This window comes from Delphinapterus leucas, chromosome 11 (genome assembly GCF_059928025.1).
Source record: "Delphinapterus leucas isolate spDelLeu-1000000601 "Yukka" chromosome 11, BTC_Dleu_Yukka2, whole genome shotgun sequence".
Lineage (NCBI taxonomy): Eukaryota > Metazoa > Chordata > Mammalia > Artiodactyla > Monodontidae > Delphinapterus > Delphinapterus leucas.
This window is the reverse complement of record NC_143139.1, coordinates 7,843,138-7,868,283: the sequence shown is the minus strand read 5'-3', so window position 1 is coordinate 7,868,283 and position 25,146 is coordinate 7,843,138. Positions and strand designations below refer to the sequence as shown.

The window sequence follows — 25,146 nt, the reverse complement described above, 5'->3', positions numbered from 1 at the left end:
TATTATAGCTTAGCTAATACTTACACATTAGACTAGCAAAGTAGGTACGGTTCTTTCCATTTTTTTACAAACACTCCTTTATGGCTTGCAGAAGGTGACCTGTCCAAAGACCATTTAAACTGTAAGTAATGAAATCAGAATTTGTATCAGTATCTGCTTACAAAGCCCATGCTGTCAAAGCTTACAAAGCCTATTTTGTCAAAAGTACTAGGGCTGCCTCTGTATACACATGTATATTATTAGATCCCCTACAGTTCAAATAAAGTAGGTCAGACATGGGCTCCAGTCACAAGATTAAAATGTAGTGAGCAATGCTATGACAAGTGTGTGCTAGAGCCTTGTCAGAGTGAAACAGAAAAAAGGCTGCATTTCTTCAGAGATAAAAACACAGCAATAATTATTCAGCATGGACAGATAAACTGAGATGAAAGGGGCAGGAGAAAATCCAAATGCACATTTTAGTGCCTATCTTTGTGCCAAAAGGAGTAATCATATCAGAATATTTTATAGAGAGATCAGTCTGTCAAGAACCAAGGAGTTTCATCTTGCAAAAAGTGAAGAAAAAAAAGAGAATGACACATGTGGAGCTAGACATCAAGTCTAGATATGCAGACTGAAGTGAACCCATACAAAATGGAGTGAGCAGAAATAACTGACAAAAGAACAAACCATACTCCATGCTATTTCATTTCCAGTTCTGGTGTTTTTATTTTAGAAAGCATATTGAATTAAACAGGTTAGAGCTATTGCTTCCTTGTTCTGTGTACTTCTATCCTCCATTTGAAAAAACATACTGTCTTCATCCATTCTGTGAGATCAAAAGAACCTAGGGGGGAAACACACAGAGCTCACTTAAATCACAGTTTTAAACAGTCTTTATAATTAGGATGAGAAAAAAGAAAAGGAAAATAAGAAAATTAACTAATGTGACAATAAAAAAATACAAAATGTCTAGACTGCCAAAAAGAATCATAACCCTTTTTGTAATTACCACATTTCATCTTGGTGATCTCAGCTGACAAAGGTATACTAAGGTATATCATTCATTAAAAATTAAAGGCTTAAACCTGTAACAGGTTTAAAAGAGCAACCTTACTTCCCAGATTTGCTTGATTCTTCTTCAGGAGAAACTATTCTTATTTCCTGAAATTTCTTCTCTCTAGAATCAACAATTCAATTTATAGGTCCATTATTTTATCTACTTTTTCAAGATGCTGCCAACATAAAAGCCAAAACTTTGGTCTTCATCACTGGAGTTTTGTGAGACTTATTTCAGTAAGACATCCATGTAAGCATACTTTCCTAGTGACTGATTTAAACTGTACTATAGAGATAATTTATATTTTACAAAAATCAACCCAATTTTAGACACTGAATTTCATATTAAAAAATACAATCATACAAAAGATGTGTCAGCAATATTACTCCTTGAAAACCCTACAATATAGACAATTGTGTTTTATGTTAGCACCAAGAGGAAAAAATTGAGGTAAGAACATTTTTTCTAAAACATCACAGAAAGTTATTATAGCAAAATGCCTGAACAAACAAAACTAAACTTAAATGTTCTTACTCTAGTGCTCAAGACTACATTTTCAATAAATTATATAATGAGCAATAAATTTTGGTTCAGATTAAGATTCAAGCTTCTTTCAGTTCTAAAGCACTGACATCTCCATATAATAACCAAAATTTGTGACAAAACTCTTTTTAGAAGTTTAGAAATTCTAACCATATTAACTAAGGCATGTATTCTTGTGTTCCATACTAATATATGTAAAACTGTATTTAGCATTAAACAACTTTTTAATAGAAGGTGACTTCTTTTTATACTATTAAAAAAAAAAACAGAATTCACCATGTATTTAAACAATAATATCAGTTACTCTAGCTTCATGTTACGATAAATCCTTTATTCCAAGTATACACAGTAAGTCCATTTAACTATCTACTTCCCCTTGCTAACCTGTCAGAAAAAAAAAATTCAGAATATAACGTTTCACCTTTGTTGCAGATTGATTCATTATCCAGAACAGAAATAAAGGTAGGCCAGAGGAGAGGTAGAGGATTAGTGGTATAATAGATCTAAGAGATCCACTTCTCTTCTCTCTTGACCAGAAATTGCAAAGAACCTCTTTGCATCTTCTCTTAACAAGGGACACTTTTTTATTCTCAAACCCTGTAAATGATGTACTCATTAATTCTATGTACAAACCACCTAAAATGGCTGCCCACAGCTTGCCTTAGTATCCTAACCACAAGCCCAAACAGTGACAACTTTCTTTCTAATTCACAGCGGTCTCATTGCAGAGCACTTCACTTATTCAGTACTACAGCAGATTTTGAAGAATGCACGCCACATAATGCAAAGAGCACCATATTGGCAGTTAGGACACTTCAGATGTAGTCCTGGCTCTGTAATCTTAGTTACTAACTTCTCTGAACGTTAGTTTCTTTACCAGTAAATCCAAGATTGTAGTATACTACCTCTAAGCTTTCCACTTTAAAAATTCTAAACTTCTATGGTAGGCCTCTGTAGGCCAGCAGTTGAATCTGTTATTACAGATACTATAGTAAAACAAGTAGTTGAGTGAATAAACTGATCTGCAACTTATTAAAAGAATGGAAAATTACAGTCTTTAAATCTAGGGACTTCAAAATATCACTTCATTTCTTTTATTCAGCCTCATCAAATTCTAAAATGTAGAAAATCACAACACTGGTACTGATGCCCATGTCTGAAGGCAGCTGTTCATGGAAAGGAAACAGACCTATTTACCAGAGAGAACACAAATGAAAATGGGGACACACACACACACAGAGGAATAGGTGGGCAGAGACAAAAAATGACAACATTGGAAAAATAAAATCCCGAGGGACTGAATGACTAAAGAGAGAGATACCAAACCAGGAAAGCAGAAGCACAACTGAAGAAACAGTAAGAGAAGAAGGGCAGAGACAGATAAGCAAGACAGAAAGGTGAATATGCAGAACGGAACTGATGGGCAGGTACAGTGACAAGGAAATGGGACTAGAAAGGAAAGAGACAGCCAGAAGAAAAGGTCATTTTTACCACAAAATATTGTCAAATTACATACTTCTGTAGTTATCCCCCCAGTGCTCACACTAAAAAGGGGACACTTTCATTTTTACAAAATGATTAACAATGCATACTTCATTTATCTTGCAGATTTTTTTTAAAAATTCACATTTACTGTGAGATAGCATAATTTTTGCCATCATTAAGGTCTACATATTGGATATGATAATAACTCTTTCACAATGTATATCAAATCATCATCTTACAATTTTATCTGTCAGTTATACCTCAATAAAGCTGGGGGGAAAAAAAAAGGTTTCACACGTATCAATATACTGGAAATCCCTAATTTTACATATTGCTCATTTTTTTTCCAAATTAAAGAATGATAGTACCCCAGAGTTAGGACAAATTCATCCTACGTCAAGAATTTACAGGCATTCATGATTACACACCACAGTGACTTACAGGACACTGGTATCATATTGAAAACACAGTCTTGAAATTAACTTACCATTTAAGAGTCAAGATCAGGGATCGTAGTCCTGTTTCCATTTTTGCCCCCTTTGCTTGTCGTGGTATGTCATGCTCTATCGCTTCTCCTATGCAGATTCTGTCAGTAGCCATCAATCTGAAGAATTCTTTCTTCTGCTGCCACCTACCAGTTTATTTCTCTGCTGCAGCAGAAGAGTATATAGAAAAAGTTCTTGCTTACTATTCATATTAAACAGAAAAATCCCTTAACATTTCATATTTTCACATGTGTATGAAGTTCCTGTTTCCCCGAAACCTCCCCTCCAAGTTAAAACAACAAAAATCCCAATCACAGAAGATCAAAACACGTGTGATCAATGTTCATGCTAAGCTGGAGGAGGGGGGAGCTGGAAAGATTTAGACACTCAGCAGCTTCCATCTCAAGGAGCCATTCCTTTTCTGTTACTTTCCTTCTTCACCTGTCCCTACAAATAATAAATGCATAACTTAAAATTTTAACTAGGTAGTCAACTCCTCCAAATTTTAAGTTCAGAGACTACCAAAAGACTTGTGGAAGATGCAGCAATAAAGGAGTTTTTAAAAGTAATTCTAGAAACTAAGGGTGTTAGGCGCTTTACCTGCTTGAGTTTTCATGTTCTGGACTGCTTATTGCCCAATGGCTCTGAATACATTAAAACACGAACACATACGCCACCTACATTTAAAATAGGGTAGCATTTGTATGCCCATATAAGCAATGGGTATATTTTTTGCAAAAGAGTAGTAATTTCATTAGGTCCTTTTAAAAGGACTGACCACAAATGCACATTTCCTCAAACTGTATACATACATAAAAGAATTAAGGGCAAAAAAGCGAGAGTGACAAAGGTAATAGCGGTTGTAGAACTGGAAATTAATACCACATAAATGTTTTGTTTTTTAATATCCTGAGATTCATTTCTATTCCCAGTCTCTTTATTATTGAGGTCTAAGTTTCAAATTTATTCTTTATTCGCTACTAAAGAACAATATGCTAGAATGAGCTAGTGATAACGATGAACTAGTAATAATAGCTTTTGTTCCACCCTCCCACTACCTTTACCCCAAAATAAAAACTTATTTTGTGAACTTAAAAAATAAAACAAACACTGACATAAGCACCAAAGGCTAGTCAACAGTGGCACTGCCGTGACATTGTTTCTACTTTCTCATTCCTTCCCCCATCTCAAGCCCCACCCTTTGACCTCTGATTATGGGATGAGCCTGAGCAGGAGAGTTGGTGATGTCAGGACTGCGCCGTTCCCACGGATGCTCCTAGAGGCCTGCTGTGCTTCTGGGAACTGGGGCACAGGGATGGCTGTCTGACTGAAACCTAAAACAACAACAATTCACCCCACCCCTCATGTTCCCAAACCCCACAGTAGCAGCCAGGTATATATACTATATAAGGACCATCTAATATAGTTTGAATATGGTGAAATCTGAAAGCAAGATCATTTTTAACATGACAGTGATCTTGGGGGGTGCGGGGGGCAGCGGAATGGAGGTTCATAAATCCTCCACATCCCATGCAACCACAGAGTGCACACATGCTAATGCTAGCCATTCTCATTAGCAAGAGAACAAGATCCTTCCATATGTCATAAATTACTGCAGGAGTGCAGCCAGGATTCCTTTGTTGGTAAATTTCAGTTCAAGACATAAATATGTTTATCTTAAGATGCTTAGGGGAATGACTGTCCCTACCTCATGTGAGTGAACTGAAGCACAAAACAAGTTTATGACTTATTTTATGCCTTCAGCTGTAGAAACAGCATTACAAGCCAGGATTTCCTATTCCCTAACTAGTGAGTTACTAGACTTCCAGCCTCCTTGGATAGGGCATCCAAAGAGAAATATATCTTGAAAAGGTCCTGACTACTGACACTGAAATTCTACCTATCAGAAAGAGGATTATCTCCCATAATGATAATAACTCATATTAGAGCTAAAACTTTGGAAAGGACAGGAAAAAGGAGGAAAAGGGTAGGGGGACTGGGGCAGACAGGAAAGGAGAGTAGTATTAACTAACAGGAAGGCTATTAAAATGGATAAGTTGTATTCCTGTTCCTGCCATTAACTTTGTTTTATGGGCTTGATTAATCTGCTCCAAGATCTTGTGCTTCAGAAATGCCCTCCAATCTGTTCAAACCTATAACTTTTCAATATTTAAACCATTACTTAATGATAATCTCGAATGGCTGACATCTATCTCTTTGTTAGAATTAGTGCATCAGAAATGCTAAAATCATTAACTCTGAAATCACGCTGCTCCTGAAATAACTGAAATGCTATTACCTTTTGTCTCATTACCTTTCACTTTTATAATGAAGCCACAGAAAGAGAAGCACTACTAAGGTCAACTGAAGGCTATGTTGAGTTTTTACCATATATATAACCTAGAACCTAATTTTACCTTTTCAAAACTCTAGTTTTCCATACCTGTCCACTCCTAATTGATGTCTTTATACTGTGAGCTCACTGTGTATTCGGAACACCAACCCCTGAAAAAGCTTAAGCCAGAGTAGCACAATGGAAGAAACATACAAACCCAAAACAAAAACAAAGCTAAAAAAGTCACACTCTGAAATAATTATAGACATATATGCAAGGAATGGAGATATCTAAATGGCTAAAACAAATCCCCAAAGAAAGTCCTGGGTTCATCCCAACCAGTTCAAACTTTACCCCCAAAACTTTTTCTATAACCAAATTATTTGCTAGATATGTTTATACATTGTTTTTTGAAATCCAAGTTATATTACAAACCCATTGGTGCCTTCAAAGTACATAAAAGAAAGGAAATTTTAAAAAGAAAGTAAAGTTAGCCTTGTGATGAAGAAAAGGAGAAAGAATCAAATTACCTGCCAGCAGGCTGGGGCTGTGCCTGAATCCAAACCGCTGCATTTACCATTCATTCTACAGCTGCATTATTGGGGGAAGGGGAGTTTAGAAGGGCACTGACCCCGAAAGTTCTCAATACTTCTCACTCATCATCAGGAAGGGGGAAGAAGGAAAGTTTTTTCTCTGGGTATTTTTTTGTTTGTTTGTTTTTGTTTTTTTGTCTCCTGAAAAGGCTGGCAAAGAACAGTAATAGTGCAAGCAGTTAGAATATTTCTTTAAAAACAATTTTAAAAATGCAAAACATTAAGGAATTTAAAACACCACATTTTCGTTAATATAGAAAGAATTTTCACTAGAGTTAGGCAGCCACCCCAAAACAGCATGGCAAAAGGGCATTGGTATAAAGGAAATAAAATACCACACAAAAATCCAAAACAAAACTAAAAACATTTCAAATTAAACCTGGAAGACTAGAAGATTCCAACAGCAGATTTCTGTCCACTACTGAAACATTCCAAAATCCAAGCTTCAAAGGCGCCTAAATGTATCTTAAATGAAATTTTGTTTTGTTTGGTTTAAGAAAAAAAAAAAAGAAAGAAAGCAGTGAACCTGGTTATAAATCCTGCAATATATTACATTTAAAAATATCCTAGTACGACAGAAACAAATTATAAAAGAAATTAAACAAACAAACAAACAAATAAAAACAGTAGCAGCAGAGGTTACCTGTCTGAGCACCTACATTTTCTTAGGAGGGGATCGTGTCTCACCAGCCATATAGCCCATAAACCTTCTCAAAAAGAGTGAGCCAGGAGAAAAATGTAACACAAGATTTGATTTCACAATGTCTCTAAGCGCCCCAGACCCCAAACTGGGGACTCACTGAATGAAGAGAATTTCTTTTTCCTTTGTTTTCTTCTTGAGAAAAAGAAGAGATGATCTTGAAAGTCAATTACTTCTTTCAACGCCTTCTATACCTTTTCAAAAGTCTGATAAAGCACTTGATGAAAGCAAGTCTCTTGATGGATTTTTCTAATGTTCCAGGGTATTTTCTTATTTGATAGCATATACAGAAATACTTCAAAGTTCAGTGGAGTTAAAGCCAACAGAAATGACCAATCAAAAGAAAATAACTATTAAGAATTTTAAATGGAATAGTTCATATTTGTGTGTTTATGTATATATACATAGTCCACTTTTCATCATGGGTGACAAAAACAATATCAGAAAGAATTACTTTTAAATACAATTCAGAATTACAATTTTAACAATGTACAATACTTTTACAATAATTCAGATTTTTGCATGATAAAATAACAACTATACATATTTGATAAATACACATTTTTACCTCTCATAATAGCAATAAAGATCTTAAAGTTACTCAACAATATGAAAATATATTTAACTTTCACTTAAATATCTGGGCTGTTTTATTTGGGTTCTTCCAGTATGGTTTGCTCTTACTCTGTTTTGTTTTTTTTTTTTTTTTGCTCTTATTCTTTACCTTACTTTTTGAAGGAATTCAAGAGGATATTCATGTTTTTAAACTCTAAGATGTCCATTCAGTGTACGATCCAGAAATAGTTGGTAAGGCTATGTTTTAACATAGTGTGAATGCACAAAAGATGGGCAGTGAGTAAAACTAACAGTGAAATAATCTCAGATATTTCTTCTAACGTACTTGGCTAATTTGATAATTTTTTTAAAAGGCTACCTACATTTTTCCTGGTGCCTTATCCCACCCAACAGAAACCTTGAGTTTTTCATCAAATAGACAGGGTGTTCTATTTGTGTTTTAAAATTCACTAATCTATATACATGTGACATGTAACTATTCAAAGTATATGTATCATAATCTATATGGCAACCAGATGGTCTCTACACACATATGAATGATGATTTAATGAAGCGATTCCTTCTCCCTTGTTTATTTCTCTATCCCGAATAGTGTGCATCTTCCAAAGTATGGTCATTTAGTAAAAGAAGTACCAAGTGAGCCAGAGGTACTTATATATTCCACAATATGTCGCACAATAACCCTGTACAAGTCAAATTCTTTTAGATGAGATGAGAATATCCTAAAATAAATTAGAAAGTCCTCTTATGTATCTTTTTCTAAGGTGAAATGAGACACTGCACAGATCAGAGGTACTATTCTATTTGTCAACAATCAACCTTTCACTCCATTTTAATATTATTTAATTCTATGGAAAAAACACGTTTTATTACATTCCTTTTTTAAAATGGGGGAAAAACTGTACAAGTAAGCATGATCAAACCTCTGTTAGAGCTGGTTAATACTGATCTTATTGCCTCGAAGTCTCTCTAGTAGTGTCCAAGAAATTATGTTTAATGTCCATCTGAAGGAAAAAAGCACTGGAGAGGCAAGAAAGGACTCGGGTAAAAAGCTTCAGAGGATTGTAGGGAGATGGAACTTGCCGCTTAAAAAAATTACGTTGAGCTCTGGTGCATCTCCATTTCTTAACACACCTTCCAAACCATTCACTGGGATAGTTTTACCCATGTTTAAAGGCTCATATTATATGCAGTTTGGGGGCTTTTATAAATTCAGAAATAAAGTAATATAAAGAGTAGAATATTGAAGGCTTCAGAGTAGGGCTATAAGAGACTCAATACTGCTAAATAAGTCCCCAAACAAAAACGGTCAGTCCACCCCAACCCAAAACCTATGTGTAATAGGAGAAAATGCACAGCAAGAAGCAGAGGAAAAGCATGTAGCCTGGAATAAATCATACACTGAACAGTCTAGAACCAAAGAAAAAAAGCAAACAACATACATATACACAAAAGCCTAAGCAGCAGCCATTCTCCTCATGTCTTTAGGTGAGTACCTCTACCAGTAGATTACTGTTATGAAAACGACTCAGTTGTTTTTTTTTTTAAAGTAAAAAACTGTTTCCCATCATGCTCCATTTTCTAGAATCTTTCCTTTTTGATTGGTTGGTGTAAACAGAAAGCAAAGCACATAAACATGCAAGCGTGCACGTGCGTGCACACACACGCACGCGCACACACACACCCTCCTAAAATGTGAAAAATGCAGATATATAACGCTGGTATTAGAAATCACTTCAACTTTATACTTAGGAACTTATAGACCCTTGATTTGCCCCCCAAAAATATTCTTCCTTGTCCTTATTCTTTAAATGCCCAACCACCAAAAGAAAAAAGGAAAAAAATAAAAGGCTTTAAATGCACATGTTTCAAGTCAGTGTCTTGTTAACAAAAAAGGTAGCATTTTCTTCACTTTGGCCATTGTTAAAGATGCAGGCATAGATCAGGGAATGTTAAGACTAGCATGTATTTAAAAAAAAAAATGCAACATTAACAGAGCATATATCTTTCAAAAAAGGCTAAAACACTAACAAATACAAGTCAATGCACATATTTTTAACTAGTGCAATTTCATCTACAATGGAGTAAATGTTATTTTGTGTGCCAGACATTGCAATACTGTTCATTTCCCTTTTATCATGCAAACATGCCAACTTTATCATTAAAAAAAATCTTTATTGGGTCACATTCACGTTGCCCTCCCACCCAAATTAAGGGGGAAAAAGTCAATAACAGAGCTCCTCAAGATTTTGTAACTATGAACATAAAGCTATCCTAGATAATAGTGTATAGGCTGAATTTTCAGATTTGTATAAAAAAATTGTAATTTAGGTAGATGTCTTCCTCACGGTTTACAACACAATGTGAAGTTACACTACTCTGAAATTTGTACCAACTGTACAAAAACAAAAGCAAGAGACCATGAAAAAATTATGTTCTTCATGGCCTGAGAGCCTACACATTTCTCTGAGTAATGTAAAACTACGAGAGCCTGACATTTTTCTGTATCTCACCTCTTCTGCCTCTCTATCTGTAGGATTTGTAAATCAAAGTCAGTAACATCTTAGTAGCAAAGGTCTCGTCTATCTCCCCATTCTTCCTTCCTAACTAATCCTACTCAATTTTCTCTCATCTTTCTGAGCATTTTCCATGAACAGCATTGCAAGTTGGTTTAAAAAAAAAAAAAGAAAAAGAAAAAGAAGAAAGAAAGAAAAAAAGGAAAGAAGAAAAAGAAAGTTTTACAAGGGTTTTGTTGGTTAATTATTTACTGGTGGACTCACTCCACCAGGAGTTTGATTTCATTGGCTAGCAGTTGGTTCATGTTGAATAGGCCCCCCGGGAGCTTGGTGAGCAGCTCTCGCTCCGTGGTTTCAGGGTCGCTGTCAACAGAGCTGGAACTTGCGCTCATGTTGTCGACAGCAGTGTTGGCTGGGGGACCCAGCTCCGGCTCACTAGTCTCACTGGCCGTGGACACCACGGAGAGCAGGGACATACGCCGGGTGAGCCGGCCAGAGGGCAGAAGGGAGGCGGCATAGTCCGCTATGATACCAGCTACATCTAGATTACAAGCCTTATCAAAGGCTATGAAACCTACATTTGCATTGGCCTCGCAGACACAGAAGGAGCCGTCGTCTTTCGTCAACAGGTCAATGCCACACACATCCATTCCCAGGATATTAGACACCTGGATAGCTAGCTGTTTCCCTTGTTCACTCAATGAGCACATCATCCCGACACCACCTGGCAAAAGAGAAATAAGATAAGAAGTTACCAAAATGATAAAATTTTGGAGTAAAACTAAAGCTGACCTTAAAGTTAGCCTCTAAGGCTAAACCTCTCTTCTAAATCAGTAGAATAGCAAAAGTGTTATTCTAGTGTAAAATTGGGACTCTGAAGTCTAAGATTCTTTCATTAGGGAATCCCCTTCCAACGCAGTCTCTCGACAAATTCATGACTTAGTACTTTTTCCATATGCTATTTTTTTCTGAAGACATTAAACTTTCACTGAAGCCTATCTTACTTGCAATCACATGGAACTGTTGCATAAATACAGTTAAACCACTTAATGTTGTTATTGGTTTTTATCAGTTTCAGATTTTGATTTGTAAAAATAGAGATGCATAACAAGGACAGAGGACAGAATCTAGGAACATGCTTTTCTTCCTCCACAGTCCCAATTCTAATCTCTTTGCTGTTCCTAAGCCAAAAGTATTCTGGGGTTTCAGGTAGCTGGAGGAGTGTATGTGAAGTCTTCGCTGGTATCTGAGAGAAAAGAATTAGAACTAGTTGGAGACAGTTTCAAGACTAGAAAGGACTAGATAAGGACTAGAAAGCAAAAGAATTTTGACAAAACCTTGGCTTAAGGAGCTCAACAGGAGGAAAGCTGACATCAGTACTATGTAAGTATGCCTGACCCAAAGAGACCAAAGGTAAATGCACATATGACCAGAGTCCCCCTTACCACTGTGGCTGGAAGAGTATGGGGAGGGGAGTGCAGGAAGGAGGGGACTGGCACACTAGCCAATGAATTAGATGACACTGCTTCTCAGCATCCATAGTACTGAGGCCATCTGGAAAGCTCCAAATAACCAGAGCAGAGCTCTGATGTGACGTGACAATAACAAATAACAAGCTATGACTTGAATGAAAGAAATAAGAGCACAAATTCAAGTTTAGCACAAAAAGACTCTCTGAACTAACACAAAAACATGATTACCCAACTTAAAAGTTTCAACAGAGGAACTGAAGGAGAGTTGCTTTTGTGAGTCTAACTTATAACTTGGAAAATCTACTGTAAGAAATATTTTGAAGCACATACAAAAAACCTGAGGTGAAGTCACAAAAGAAGGAGAAAAAATTTGGATAACTGAATCAGAAAAACCCTAACCCCCAGAAGGAGAGAAGAAATTTTCCTGAAGCTTAGAAAAACTGAATCTGATAGAAACAGCTTACTAAAATCCAGGTTGGACTGACTGAGAAGAGACACATATCTAAAAATATCCTGACAAAACTGTTACGCATTTCAAATAAAACAAAACAACCAAAAATAAGAGAACAAAACAAAACAAAAAACAAACTTACAAAGAATATAAATTAACTACCCCCCTCCCAAAATCAAGAGTAGATTTGGACATTCAATTGCAAAAGTGTAAACTGTAGAGCAGCAGAACAGAAGCAAGACGCACACAATTTAAGAATCCTATCTCAGCCAATATATCATTCTCCTTTGAGAAAGACAGCAAGCTATGAGGTATCTATCACTCACATACACCATCCAGGGAAAATAATCAAGAAGAGATACTAACATAACAGCAAATGACTAAGGACAGAAAACTCAAGATATGGGAAGATGCAGATGGGGAGTAAAGAGTGACTAGTAGTGTGATTCTTGCAATACAGGTGTAATTAACTCTAAACAGATAAAGACTGCCTGGGAATGGATAAAGTAAGTGCTACATAAGGATTCTTGAAACAGAAGAGACACACAATAAAAGAAATTCTATTATAGACTTGAACTAAAACTATTAAATGGTTTCAGAAAAACACTGGAATACAAAGCCCAGGGAAGCAGAAATTTGTGTCTGTTTTGTTCACTGCTATATAGAAAATACTGCTATAACAGCACTTGATACTTAGGAGGTACTCAAAAATATTTGTTCAGTGAATGAATGAATCAAGAGGGAGGAGTAGGAAGGGAAGTAAAACTGTTCTAATCCTCTCATGGGAAGAGAGAGGGAACAAGAGGTGATGCATTTTGAGAGTAGAGATTTCAAGGAGTTTGGATATGAGGGGTTAGACTAGAGAGGAGATCAAGAATGACTCCAAGGATTTTGGTCTAAACTAGAAAGATACAGTTGCCAAAAAACAATCAGGAGAAAACTGTGGATGGGACATATTGGGAGGAGGAGTTAGATGAGGAGTTCAGTTTTGGACATGTTAAGACTAAAATGTCTAACAGACATCTACATGGAGATATCGAGAGGCAGTGATTTACATATGCCTGGAGTTCAGGAAGAAAGCCTAAACTGGAGAGATAAATTTGAAAATAATAACACAGATAGCATCTAAAGCCATGAGCTAGGTAAGATTACTAAGAACGTAAAATACACAGAGAAGAAGAAAAAACCCAGACTACGCTCTGAGGCGCGTCAACGGTAAGAAATCTCAGAAGATATACACTTAAGCAAATCAAAATCAGCAACATTCTTTGGACCAACGGGTAAAATGGGTTAGGACACAGCTTAAATGAAATAATATGACCAAAGAGGGAATTTGTTAGACATTTCACACATGTGCAAATTGGGGTACAAATTGAGCCTGGGTGAAAGCAAATTTATGATTCAGAGAAATCCAACTTCATTACTAGAAAAACAATTCTATACTTTTATTATATTCGTGGTAAATCTATGAATCATATTTACATGTGAAAGATACGTTTTTCAACATATTAAATAAAAAGATCTAAGTTATATACAAATACTCACTGAATAAGCTTTAATAGTATTACTTTATATCCTAGAAAGACACTTGCATTGCTTTTACCTAGTGAGCAGTTGCTTTGCATCCTCCCATCCGTTGAACAGCGTAACATGGTGCCAACCACACGGCCTCCCACGACAATGACACGTACATCCCTTCCATGAGACTCTTTAACATACTTCTGAAACAGGTATGGAGCTTCATGGCGAATAAGATGGCTTAGATCAGCCAAATGGTGCTTATCGCGAGCCAAGAAAACTGCTTTGCCTGTGGTCGAAAAGAATAAAAAATTTAAGTCAACAAACTATGAGCAGTTGATGTCATTACCTGCATTTTCTTGTGTCCCAATCTCCTTTTTCAGAACCAACCGCTTTCTAACCAAAGTAACAGCGTTATGGTAAAATGTATATAAAGACCAACTAAATATTTGGGTTCTTAAGATTTGTATTCCTCCAGGTTAGCCAATAATACTAGCCTCACTTAACAACAAAACATTTTTCTGAGTTAAAACATATGTTTTATATATTACACAATATTAAGATGCCATGTTTGCATATAGTAAAGTAGCAGTATGTTACTACTTCTATGCCAACAGAAGTGTCTGCTTTTAAAACATGATTATAGGGCTTCCCTGGTGGCGCAGTGGTTGAGAGTCCGCCTGCTGATGCAGGGGACGCGGGTTCGTGCCCCGGTCCGGGAAGATCCCTCATGCCGCGGAGCGGCTGGGCCCGTGAGCCATGGCCGCTGAGCCTGCGCGTCCGGAACCTGTGCTCCGCAGCAGGAGAGGCCACAACAGTGAGAGGCCCGCGTACCAGAGGAAAAAAAAAAAAGGATATAAATCCTTTGACATTCTTCCCATCAAGAGGAGGCAGAATCTATATCCTATCCCTTGAATCTAGGAGGGGACGTAATTGCTTCAGAAAAAATACAGAATAGGCAAATCTCTCTGACTTCTGAGGCTAAATTGTAAAAGGTCACACAGATTCTTTGTTCACTGGAGCATTCACTGCAGGAGCCCTGAGACTTCTTGGCTGCCATACTGGAGAAGCCAAGTAGAAACAGTGCAGTCAAAAGTCCCAGCTGAACCCTGACCCAGCTATCTCTGTCAAAGCACTAAACCTTGTGAAGTACTTGGATTTATGAATCATTTTATGCCTTAAGAAATAGTTACTTAATCTGAAGTTATTAAGATATTTTATACACTGTCTTCAAACTATATAAATTGGGATGGGGATGATGGAGTTGGTGATCTAGAATCCTTGCATTGTTGAAAAGGAAGATAAAGATATTGAGACTCAGCCTACATTAAAGTATGCATCTTAAAATCTCTAGGATAGGGGCTTCCCTGGTGGCACAGTGGTTGAGAGTCTGCCTGCCGATGCAGGGGACATGAGTTCGTGCCCCGATCTGGGAAGATCCCACATGCCGCGGAGCGGCTGGGCCCATGAGCCATGGCCGCTGAGCCTGCGCATCCGGAGCCTGTGCTCCGCAACAGGAGAGGCCACAACAGTGAGAGGCCCGTGTACCGCAAAAAAAAAAAAAAAAAAAAAAAATCTCTAGGATAACCACTAAACGAACAGAAATGTGAGTTGTTGTTGTTCCAGCCTAGAGGAACAATTCACAAAAGCGCCTTCTGTAAGTCTGAGGTACCATGCACCTAGCAATTTCCCTACAGTAATTCTTCAGAAGCTCTGCTTCAAAAGCTATAAACTTCAATTGACAAGACTACGTCTAGTCAATGACCATGAGCAAATACAAGGCAGATCTAAGTTAAGCCTTAAAAAAATCTGTTTTGTATAACCACTTATTAATTCTCAAGAGTAATTTCAATATTATGTGTGGTAGCAACAACTCATACACACCTCTATGACCCCGTGTATTCTTCACTACCATTGGGAACTCCAGTACTTCTGCTTCATCAATCATTTTAGCAAAATTTTCATGACCACCTGGTTTGAGCAAAAAAGAAATTTAGGAACAGCAACAGAGGTGTTCTGTGATAAATTTTATCTATACTAAAGTCAGCAAGACAAGGGAGGTTTAAGGTAATAACCTGATGGCTAAATTTTGTCTTCAGTTAAACAACCACTCCTTTTAAAATGGATAAAAACTATAAATATTCTAATATACAACTCAAAGAAATTAAAACAAAGTTTCCTGATTCTATAACATTTTTCATATTTTTAGCCCTTATTTCTCTACCACACAAATAATAGAAGCCAAGATCTACTTTAGTATACAGAATTCTATTTGGATTAAGAAACAGAAGAGTGAGGCAGTTGGGTAGACTTATCCAAAGTTGAAAAGATGCTGCATGCACAGGCATGGCTCTCTCTCTCATCAAATACACAAATTAATATTTCTTATCTCTATTATAAATCAGAGTTCTTTCTACACTGAGCTATTCAGTACCCATGGGTTATGTCTTGTTCTTTCTGTTTATATTCCTAGGAACAAACGATACAGAAGCAAAGCTACAGCAAAAATGGACTGTAGTTGTACAAAATCAGCATGATGACAGAATAATCACACCAAGAAAAGGTTCATTAAACAACTGTGATATCATAAATTTTCAGCTTAGAGATATGAAGATGACCTAGTCTCCAAATTTTAAACCTTAAACGTGAGAGCACAGGTAATATTCATTAATTTGGTTAATATACTTTTCTCCTTTCCATTCTCTTAAAATCAGAATTGTAGAACGATGAAATAAGCTATATAATATCTCAAAAGCATCAGGAAGAGAGAACTCTCAAACTGTAACGGGACAGGAATTTCTTTTTAAAGCCTCGTTAACTCTCCAAGCATTCTGCTGGACATTTTAAGAAATATTTTTATGAAAAAGTATACTGATTTATAGCAAGTCTGATTCTTTCCAAACTAGAAAAACTGGAAAGGCAGGAAATATATTAACATAATCCTGTTTACAGTAGTGCTACTCCAAGTGTGGTCCAGTAACCCCTGCCTGTTTGTGACTTCTTTGCTACTGATATGTGTCCAAATAAATACAAAAAGAGTAAGCACAAGAAAGCAATTTGGCATTGCTCTGCTATTTTTACGATACTTTACGTGTACTTATGCACAGCAAATGGGTCTTAAAAAAAAAAAAATAGTCCTCTACCACAGATGATTTTAGAAGCACTGGTTTAAAGCACACCTAGTATAGTGTAATTTTCTTTAAAAATAGGAAAATATTTATGAACCATTATCATGAAAATGGTAATGAAGATAATCAGAAATTACAGAGATGACAGATTCTTTTACCTCAGGGGTTGCCACACTAAGGACTGATTTGGGATACAGCCCTTTTCTGTAATTAAGTTTTACTAGAAAACAGCCACACTCATTGTTTAAGCTTTGTCTACAGCACGTTTCACAGCACAACAGCTTTCCTGAGGGTCACAAGAGAGAACTTATAGCCTGGAAAGCCCAAAATATTTACTATTTGACCCATTACAGAAAGTTTGGTCAGTCCATTCTACTCATACCATACACAGATTCATAATTCTCCTGCCCAGTTTGTTAAAACTGAAAATCGCTTCTAAGAGTTCTTCTTTGTTCACAAATTTCATTATATCACATAACCCTAATAGTTTAAGTAGGGCTTTCAAAACTTATTGGTGCTCTAAAATTTAGGCTATAAATTCTTATTAGTTAACTCACCATAAGAGAAAGTATCTGGCAGAGGAACACCATGACCTGCCAACTCTTGAAACGTCCAGAACTTATTAACACAGTTTAGGATGGCTTGAGGTCGGTTCATCAACCTGCATCCCATCTTCTCCAGATGACGCAAAACAGTGATGTCACTATCACTTTGCACCCAAGGGGTTGGTACTCTCACTACCACCACCTGAGGGTAGGCAGTAATTAGTTCTCCATTGATACGAAGACCTGAAATATACAGGAATGAAACCATAACCATTAAAGGGGAATATACAATAGAGAAACAGATATATACCAAAGCTTAGGTCTCAAAACTAAATGTACTATTTTGCTAACATTTCACTGGGACAGAGGGACATTCCTCCTTAAATAATTTTCTTTTGTAAGAACAAAGAAGATGTAATAAGAAGAATGTATGCCTGGGTAAATAAATTACAGTACATGTCAATACAATGAAGTATTACATATCCATTAAAAAGAATGTCATAAATCTCCATGTTCGAAGATGGAAAGAATGTCCAGATGCATAAGGTTAAGTTTTTTTTAAAGCAATTAACTCTTGTGTTTACATATGTACAGAAAATATATAAAAATGGCTTTCTCTGAGTATGTGTGGCTGGCAAGGCAGGAAGAGAAAGGCAGAATGAGGAACTTCAAAACATTTTGCTCCATGCAATTCTCTATCTTTTTTAAGTGAGGATATATGCTTTTAGTACAAAAAGAGAATTTTCTTTTTGTAAAAAATAAATGTATTTATTTATTTATTTTTGGCCGTGTGGGGTCTTTGTTGCTGCGCGCGGACTTTCCCTCGTTGTGGCGAGCAGGGGCCATTCTTTGCTGCGGTGCACAGGCTCTCACTGCGGTGTCTTCTCTTGTTGCGGAGCACGGGCTCTCAGCTCGCGGGCTTCAGTAGCTGTGGCTCGAAGGCTCTAGAGTGCAGGCTCAGCAGTTGTGGCGCACGGGCTTAGTTGCTCCGCGGCATGTGGGATCTTCCCGGACCAGGGCTTGAACCCGTATCTCCTGCATTGGCAGGCAGATTCTTAACCACTGGGCCACCAGGGAAGCCCCAAAAAGAGAATTTTTAAAAGAGCAGTTTTCTGAGTTTTATCCAATACCATTCTATTTTTAAAGAGGTCCCAAATAATAAAGGAACAAGGTACTTGTTTCTCCTTACAACCTACTTTCATTTAAAAACTACATATACTTATTTAAATAACATTCAAATACAAAAATATAACACATTTACCTCCCATCCAACATCCTACACAGTGTTAATAGTATGTATTAACTACCAGTTAATAGTTAACTAACAGTATGTTAATAGTATTTTCCCCACCATTATCTAATTATAGAAAAATATATATAATTTTTAGACAAATGAGATACTTTGTTTACATCATTTTATGTCACTTTCTCTCATCACTTAAAATTATACCAGACATCTAAGTCAGTGCACATATAACTGTACTGGGCTCAACAGAATTATATTTAAAGATACACCACATGATCAATCCCTTACTCATGGACATTCATTCATTGAATAAACATTAAGTAATTACTATGTGTCAGATTCTTTTCTAAAAGTTGGGAATAGATTGGTAAATAAGGCAGATAAGGTCCTTGACTAGTCACTGTACTCTATATACATTTACATACCCAGGACTTTTATAGTTAGTGAGTGAGTGTGTGTGTGTATATGTGTATGTACACCGTATTCTTTATACATGCATCTGTCAATGGACACTTAGTTTGCTTCCACGTTGTAATTATTATAAATAAAGCTGCTATGAACATGGGGGTGCAGATAAATCCTCAAGATAGTGATTTCATTTCCTTGAGGTAATATGCTGGATCCACAATTCTGAGCCAAAAGAGATCTTATCTTTTCTGATTAAGGGAACTGAGGTTATGTGCTTGATATTACCTGTTGATACTTCACACCATCCCCATCTTTTACTCCCTCCCCGTATGGCAGGGACTAGAAGCACTTCCTACTCTCCCTTGCCAGCAGGATTCTATTTTGAGAATCCACCAACGAGAGACAATTACACAAAATTTTAAAGGTCAAAGAGAAGTAGAAGTCATTATTCTCCAGGGGCAGCTACAGGTAGCGCTGTGGTCATCAGCAGATGTGAGGTTTTTTGCCAAAGGCTTCAGGCATTGTCCTTGCAGTCGTTCACTGACCATGCTGCTACAGGCATCTTGAGATCAGCAGCAGCGGATTCCTGCAATCCTACATTTTCTCATTTCCTGGGCTTTTGTGCTGACTTGCCTCAACAGGAAAATCTAAACAGCATTTTACTTGAAATCAGAAAAAAGCCTAGTGACCAAATTGGGAGTTAAAAGGGGACGTGGAGAATGGGAAAGGTGAAAAGGGAACCCAGTTTACGGCAAAAGATGCTGCCTCTGGGTGTAGATATGAAAGATTCTGGTGATAACATCAAAGTAGAACTATTCTGTAATAGTTGAAGTACGGATGGGAACTATACAGATGTGTATATACAATACACATGTGTATTACAGGTGTGTAAAATACTTCATATCTGGTAGTGTGGAGTGTGTGTGTGCTTACAGAAGGAATCAGCCCAAGACTTAATACCTAAAGAAATGGGGATGTATAGGCTGAAAAAAGAAAAAGAAAAAATGGCAATTCCTAGGACTGGATTTGATGAATCTCAGTTAAGGGACACGAGAAGGAAGCAAAAACCTGAGGAAAAATGAGTCAAAAACCCAGGAAAATCTAGTTTTAAGTAGTAATATGAAAAATAAGAAAAGTCAGTGTTACCTGGAGAGAATAATCAAATTCGTTAAATGAAACAGAGGTAAAACAAAGATTGAGTTTGGGAAAACTTGAGTGATCAGGAAAAGAGACACTGTCAACTGTCAAGAGAAAATTCATCCATTATGACATTATCTTCTCATTTCCCTAAAATGGAGACACTTTTTGCACCTTTTAAGAAAGGGGATAGAGAAGGCAATGTGTTCCACTCTCGGTCTGCTGCCAACGGAAATTGGGAATATGGGAGTACTTTATCCAAAGCACAGTCCGATCTGCATAGCACACTATGTGGGCATTACTGAGGATGGAAAGAAATTCAATGCCTCCAGTAACAGACACTTTATTATCCTAGACAAGCAGAAGGTGATCCGAGACTGCCCAGAAAGAAGGGCCGGTACAGATGAATGTGAGCAAAAAAAAAAAAGGCAAAGTATTACTGATCTCTTGAGTACTCTTAGTAAATACCACTCATCTTTGATGCAGAGCTTATAAAACTGAAATATAGGGAGGATGACTCTTTTCCTTAGATCCCTGTTATTCATTATACACATGCACAATTCCACTCTACTCATTGTGAAAACAGCTATTCCAATTGAATGTGCTACCAGTCAGCTTTGCTTTCAATTCCACTTCTTCAAGCGTATACTGTCTTTTTTGCTCATCATCTTAAACAGCAACTTATGAAACTATTCATCTAGTTTTGTTTCACACTGGGATAGAGATTTCAATATAAATATTTTGGGTAAGTTTTGAATTAAGTGTATGATTAAACATTAAAAGCTGGGCTTCCCAGGTGGCGCAGTGGTTGAGAATCTGCCTGCTAATGCAGGGGACACGGGTTCGAGCACCTGGTCTGAGAGGATCCCACATGCCGCGGAGCAACTAGGCCCGTGAGCCACAACTACTGAGCCTGCGCGTCTGGAGCCTGTGCTCCGCAACAAGAGAGGCCGCGATAGTCAGAGGCCCGCGCAACGCGACAGAGTGGCCCCCGCTTGCCACAACTAGAGAAAGCCCTCGCACAGAAAACGAAGACCCAACACAGCAAAAATAAATAAATTAATAAACTCCTACCCCCAACATCTTCAAAAAAAATTAAAAGCCAATAAATAATGAGTTAACCTTAGAATAGCAATGGGGTTGGGAACAATTTTTATTCCTAAATTTTTTAGATAAAAATGTATTATGTATTATTAAAAGGCTGCTACTGTTGTCAAGGCAGAGTGAGAAAGTGCTGAGGGCTGATTATTCTCCCAAGTTGAAAGATTCCTTTGGGATATTAATAATCTCCTTGCCAGTGATTAAGCGGGAAATCTCTCATGTAGCCTGCTCTACACCTGTGCTTTTTGAAACTAGTTTGGCTACATGGTAAGTACTAGGTGTTTTCATCCTCAGGAAATAAGGATAGGCTTATCTGCTGACTGGCATTTCTTTTTCTTCCATCCTTTAGTATTCCAGAGGATTTACCAGGACCTCTGGAATCACTTTAAAGCTAACAAATTTTAAGAATTTAAACTGGAAGTTTCCAGTGAAGGAGCTATTTGTACACAATTAAAAAGCGACACAGTCTCTGTGCCAAAAATCAAGGACGCACTCAAAGATTAAGACAGATGAGTTACTAGAACACGGGAGACAGCCTGAAAGAGCTTTCATTTAGCCAAATTTCAAAGAAAAAAAAAACTACTAACAATGCAAAAAAAAAGCTCATTAATCTATAATGATAGTGGAGAAGGGGGGCTCATTTGCTATCACTTGAGGAACTATTACATAAATCTGTATTCTAAAAACTGGTAGGGACTTCCCTGGTGGCGTAATGGTTAAGAATCCGCCTGCCAATGCAGGGGACGCGGGTTCAAACCCTGGTCGGGAAACTAAGATCCACGGGCCACAGGGCAACTAAGCCTGCGTGCTACAACTACTGAGCCCATGTGCCACAACTACTGAAGCCTGCGCGCCTAGAGCCCGTGCTCTGCAACAAGAAAAGCTACCACAATAAGAAGCCCACGCTCTCCGCAACTAGAGAAAGCCCACACGCAGCAACAAAGACCCAATGCAGCCAAAAATAAATAAATTTATTTAAAAAAAAATAAAGAAATAAAGACTGGTAATAAAATAAATAAATAAAATAAATAAATAAATAAAATAAATAAAATAAAATAAAATAAATAAAATAAAAACTGGTAAATAATGAGGAAAAACTACATTTATGCCCCCATTTCAGGAGGAGCTATTTATCACCAGTAGGAAAAGGTCTTCTTTAGAGAAGAATGTCAATTAATATAGAAGGAATAGCAAAATTAGAAAAATCACCATTTTGCAAATCCCAATGAAATATCAAAATATCATTATAAGGGAGGCTTCCCTGGTGGCACAGTGGATGAGAGTCCTCCTGTCGATGCAGGGGACACAGGTTCGTGCCCCGGTCCGGGAAGATCCCACATGCCGCAGAGCGGCTGGGCCCATGAGCCATGGCCGCTGAGCCTGCACGTCCAGAGCCTGTGCTCCGCAATGGGAGAGGCCACAACAGTGAGAGGCCCGCGTACCGCAAATAATAATAATAATAATAATAATCATTATAAGGAAAGGTGGATGGGATATCTGTATAGTGCCAAAATATCAAAGAATTGCTAGGCAAAAGATAAAAATAGATTTTTCTAACAGACCATGCAGACACTACCTGTCCCAGTGATCAAACTTATCCTGGACAGTGGCACAGGCTATCATTTTGGGCCTCCTGGAAGAACGCACTGTGAAGTATCCATGGTCAACTAAGAGGTAACTGTGTGCACAAAACACATGAACTCTATCTAATCATGCCAACTCACAGGAAGCTTCAGGAGGCAGACATCACAAGAAAACTATCACACAAATCCAGGATACGAGACATTGTTCTGATCACTTCAAAAAGTTGATGTCACTTTAGAAATAAAGATGGGAAGAATGTCTAGAGTTAGAAAGACTAAGTAGACATTATATCCAAATACAATGCATGAACCTTATAGAGCCTGATTTGAAAATAACTGAAAAAGGTATTTTGGAATCAACTGCGACAATCTGATTCTAGAGTATATATGAGATGATATTAAAGAGTTTACTTTTATAAGGCGTGCTAACTGTGTTGGCTGATAGGGAACAACATCCTTATTTTTTGGCCTCAGATACTGAAATATTTAGGGGTGAACATTAAGATAGCTACTCGTATTCAAAAGATAATGACTCTCTCAAAAAGCTGTGTGTAATGTACATAATGTTTATACATACTAGGAGAAAGAGATATTAAAGAACTATGACAGGGGGTTACCACTGAACACTCACTCAATCTAGGTAGCAAGAATATACCTGTTCATAATTCTAGTCTTTCAGCTTTTCTCTTCGTTTAAAATTCTTAATGAAAACCCGATTTGTAGGGGAGAATCCAAGACGTATCAAATTCTTAAGTATTCTCTAAAGAGAACTGATGCTGGTCATTCCAGTTTCAAAATCTCTGGGTTTTGCTGCTCAGCTTTTCATTTTTTTTTTTTTTTAAATGCTTTCTCATCCTTTCTCTCACCAAAAGCCCATTTACTATTCTGCCAGTGACCCATCTCCCTTGCCATTTATGTTTCAAGTGCTACTACTGCAGTAAAAACTTTATATTAGTTCATCTTGGAAGGCGGGGGAGGGAAGACTAACTGAAAGCTAAAGTAACTTGCTAAAGGCAGTCAAAACCAAATCTAGGACAAGAAATCTAACCTGTTCTTTCTCAGGCTGTGAGTTCTACTTAGAAAAAGTAAGGAGTCAGGGTAAGAGATTTATAACTTCTGAGCTCCCTACTTCCAGATAAATTCACATAACAAACTTTAGTTGTTTAGGTCAATAATCCAGAATGCTAATCCATTACTTAACTGACAAAGCTATTAAATTCACCACCACATGTAAAATAAAAGGGGCTATATTAACAAAAAAGACGAGATAATTCTGAACGTTTTAAAATACTCAACTCACTATAAATCTATTTATCAATTAATCTACTTTAGGACATTAAAAAAAGATTGCAGCAAGAGGGCTTAAGTCACACGGACCTGGTGCCTACTATAAATGCAAAACTGTCTTCACATGAGAATTGTCCTCCTAAGCTTTTTTTTTTTAAAAAATCACTGGCTTGGGGCTTCCCTGGTGGCGCGGTGGTTGAGAGTCCGCCTGCCGATGCAGGGGACACGGGTTCGTGCCCCGGTCTGGGAAGATCCCACAAGCCGTGGAGCGGCTGGGCCTGTGAGCCATGGCCGCTGAGCCTGCGCGTCCTGAGCCTATGCTCCGCCAACGGGAGAGGCCACAACAATGAGAGGCCCGCGTACCACAAAAAAAAGAAAAAAAAAAAAAATCACTGGCTTGGGACTTCCCTGGCGGTCCAGTGGTAAAGAATCCGCCTTCCAATGCACGGGACGCGGGTTCGATCCATGGTCGGGAAACTAAGGTCCTACATGCCGCGCAGCAACTAAGCCTGCGCACCCCAACTATTGAGCTCTCGCATCTCAACAAGAAAGCCCAAGTGCCGCAAACTACAGAGCCCATGCGCTCCGGGGCCCACATGTCACAACTAGAGAGAAGCCCGCACGCTACAAAGAAGAGCCTGCGCGCCATAAGACAAGATCCCGCATGCCTCAATGAAGATCCCATGTGCCGAAACTAAGACCCGACGCAGGCAGGGGGGATAAATAAATGAATATTTAAAAAGTTATCACCTTAAAAAAATCACTGGCTAGTTTCCCCCACCAGGTCCCAAAAATGTAGGATGAAAAGTAATTACCCAAATTTTGAGGAGAATAGGACAACTGGTAATGGAAATTTACAGTACCAAGGGTCAAATAAATCTCCAAAGAGTTATGTACAACACTAAAAAGTCTTTATTAAGGCTGGGTTAGAACTCATACATCTAAGTTATCAAATATCAAAAACAAGAATAAAAGAATCCATTCTTTTGAGAATATAC

The 25,146-nt window shown here is 37.6% G+C and overlaps 1 protein-coding gene across 7 annotated transcripts in view; it reads right to left on the bottom strand.

The window, feature by feature from the left end:
- Window positions 1–683: 683 nt before the first annotated feature.
- Window positions 684–25,146, bottom strand: part of RIMKLB (ribosomal modification protein rimK like family member B) — a 140,974-nt gene continuing 116,511 nt past the window's right edge. For 5 of the 7 annotated variants that reach the window (XM_089920266.1, XM_089920267.1, XM_089920268.1 and 2 more), the window contains exons 3-8: window positions 17,399–17,629; window positions 15,598–15,684; window positions 13,799–14,002; window positions 6,418–10,996; window positions 3,555–3,717; window positions 684–826 (exon numbers count right to left, since the gene is read on the bottom strand). In XM_089920266.1, coding sequence (XP_089776392.1) covers window positions 10,533–10,996; window positions 13,799–14,002; window positions 15,598–15,684; window positions 17,399–17,629 — 986 coding nt within the window. In that variant the 3' untranslated portion in view covers window positions 684–826; window positions 3,555–3,717; window positions 6,418–10,532. Of the gene's footprint in view, window positions 827–3,554; window positions 4,230–6,417; window positions 10,997–13,798; window positions 14,003–15,597; window positions 15,685–17,398; window positions 17,630–25,146 lie in introns of all 7 variants that reach the window. The other 2 variants (XM_022577509.3, XM_022577504.3) reach the window with 2 other exon arrangements.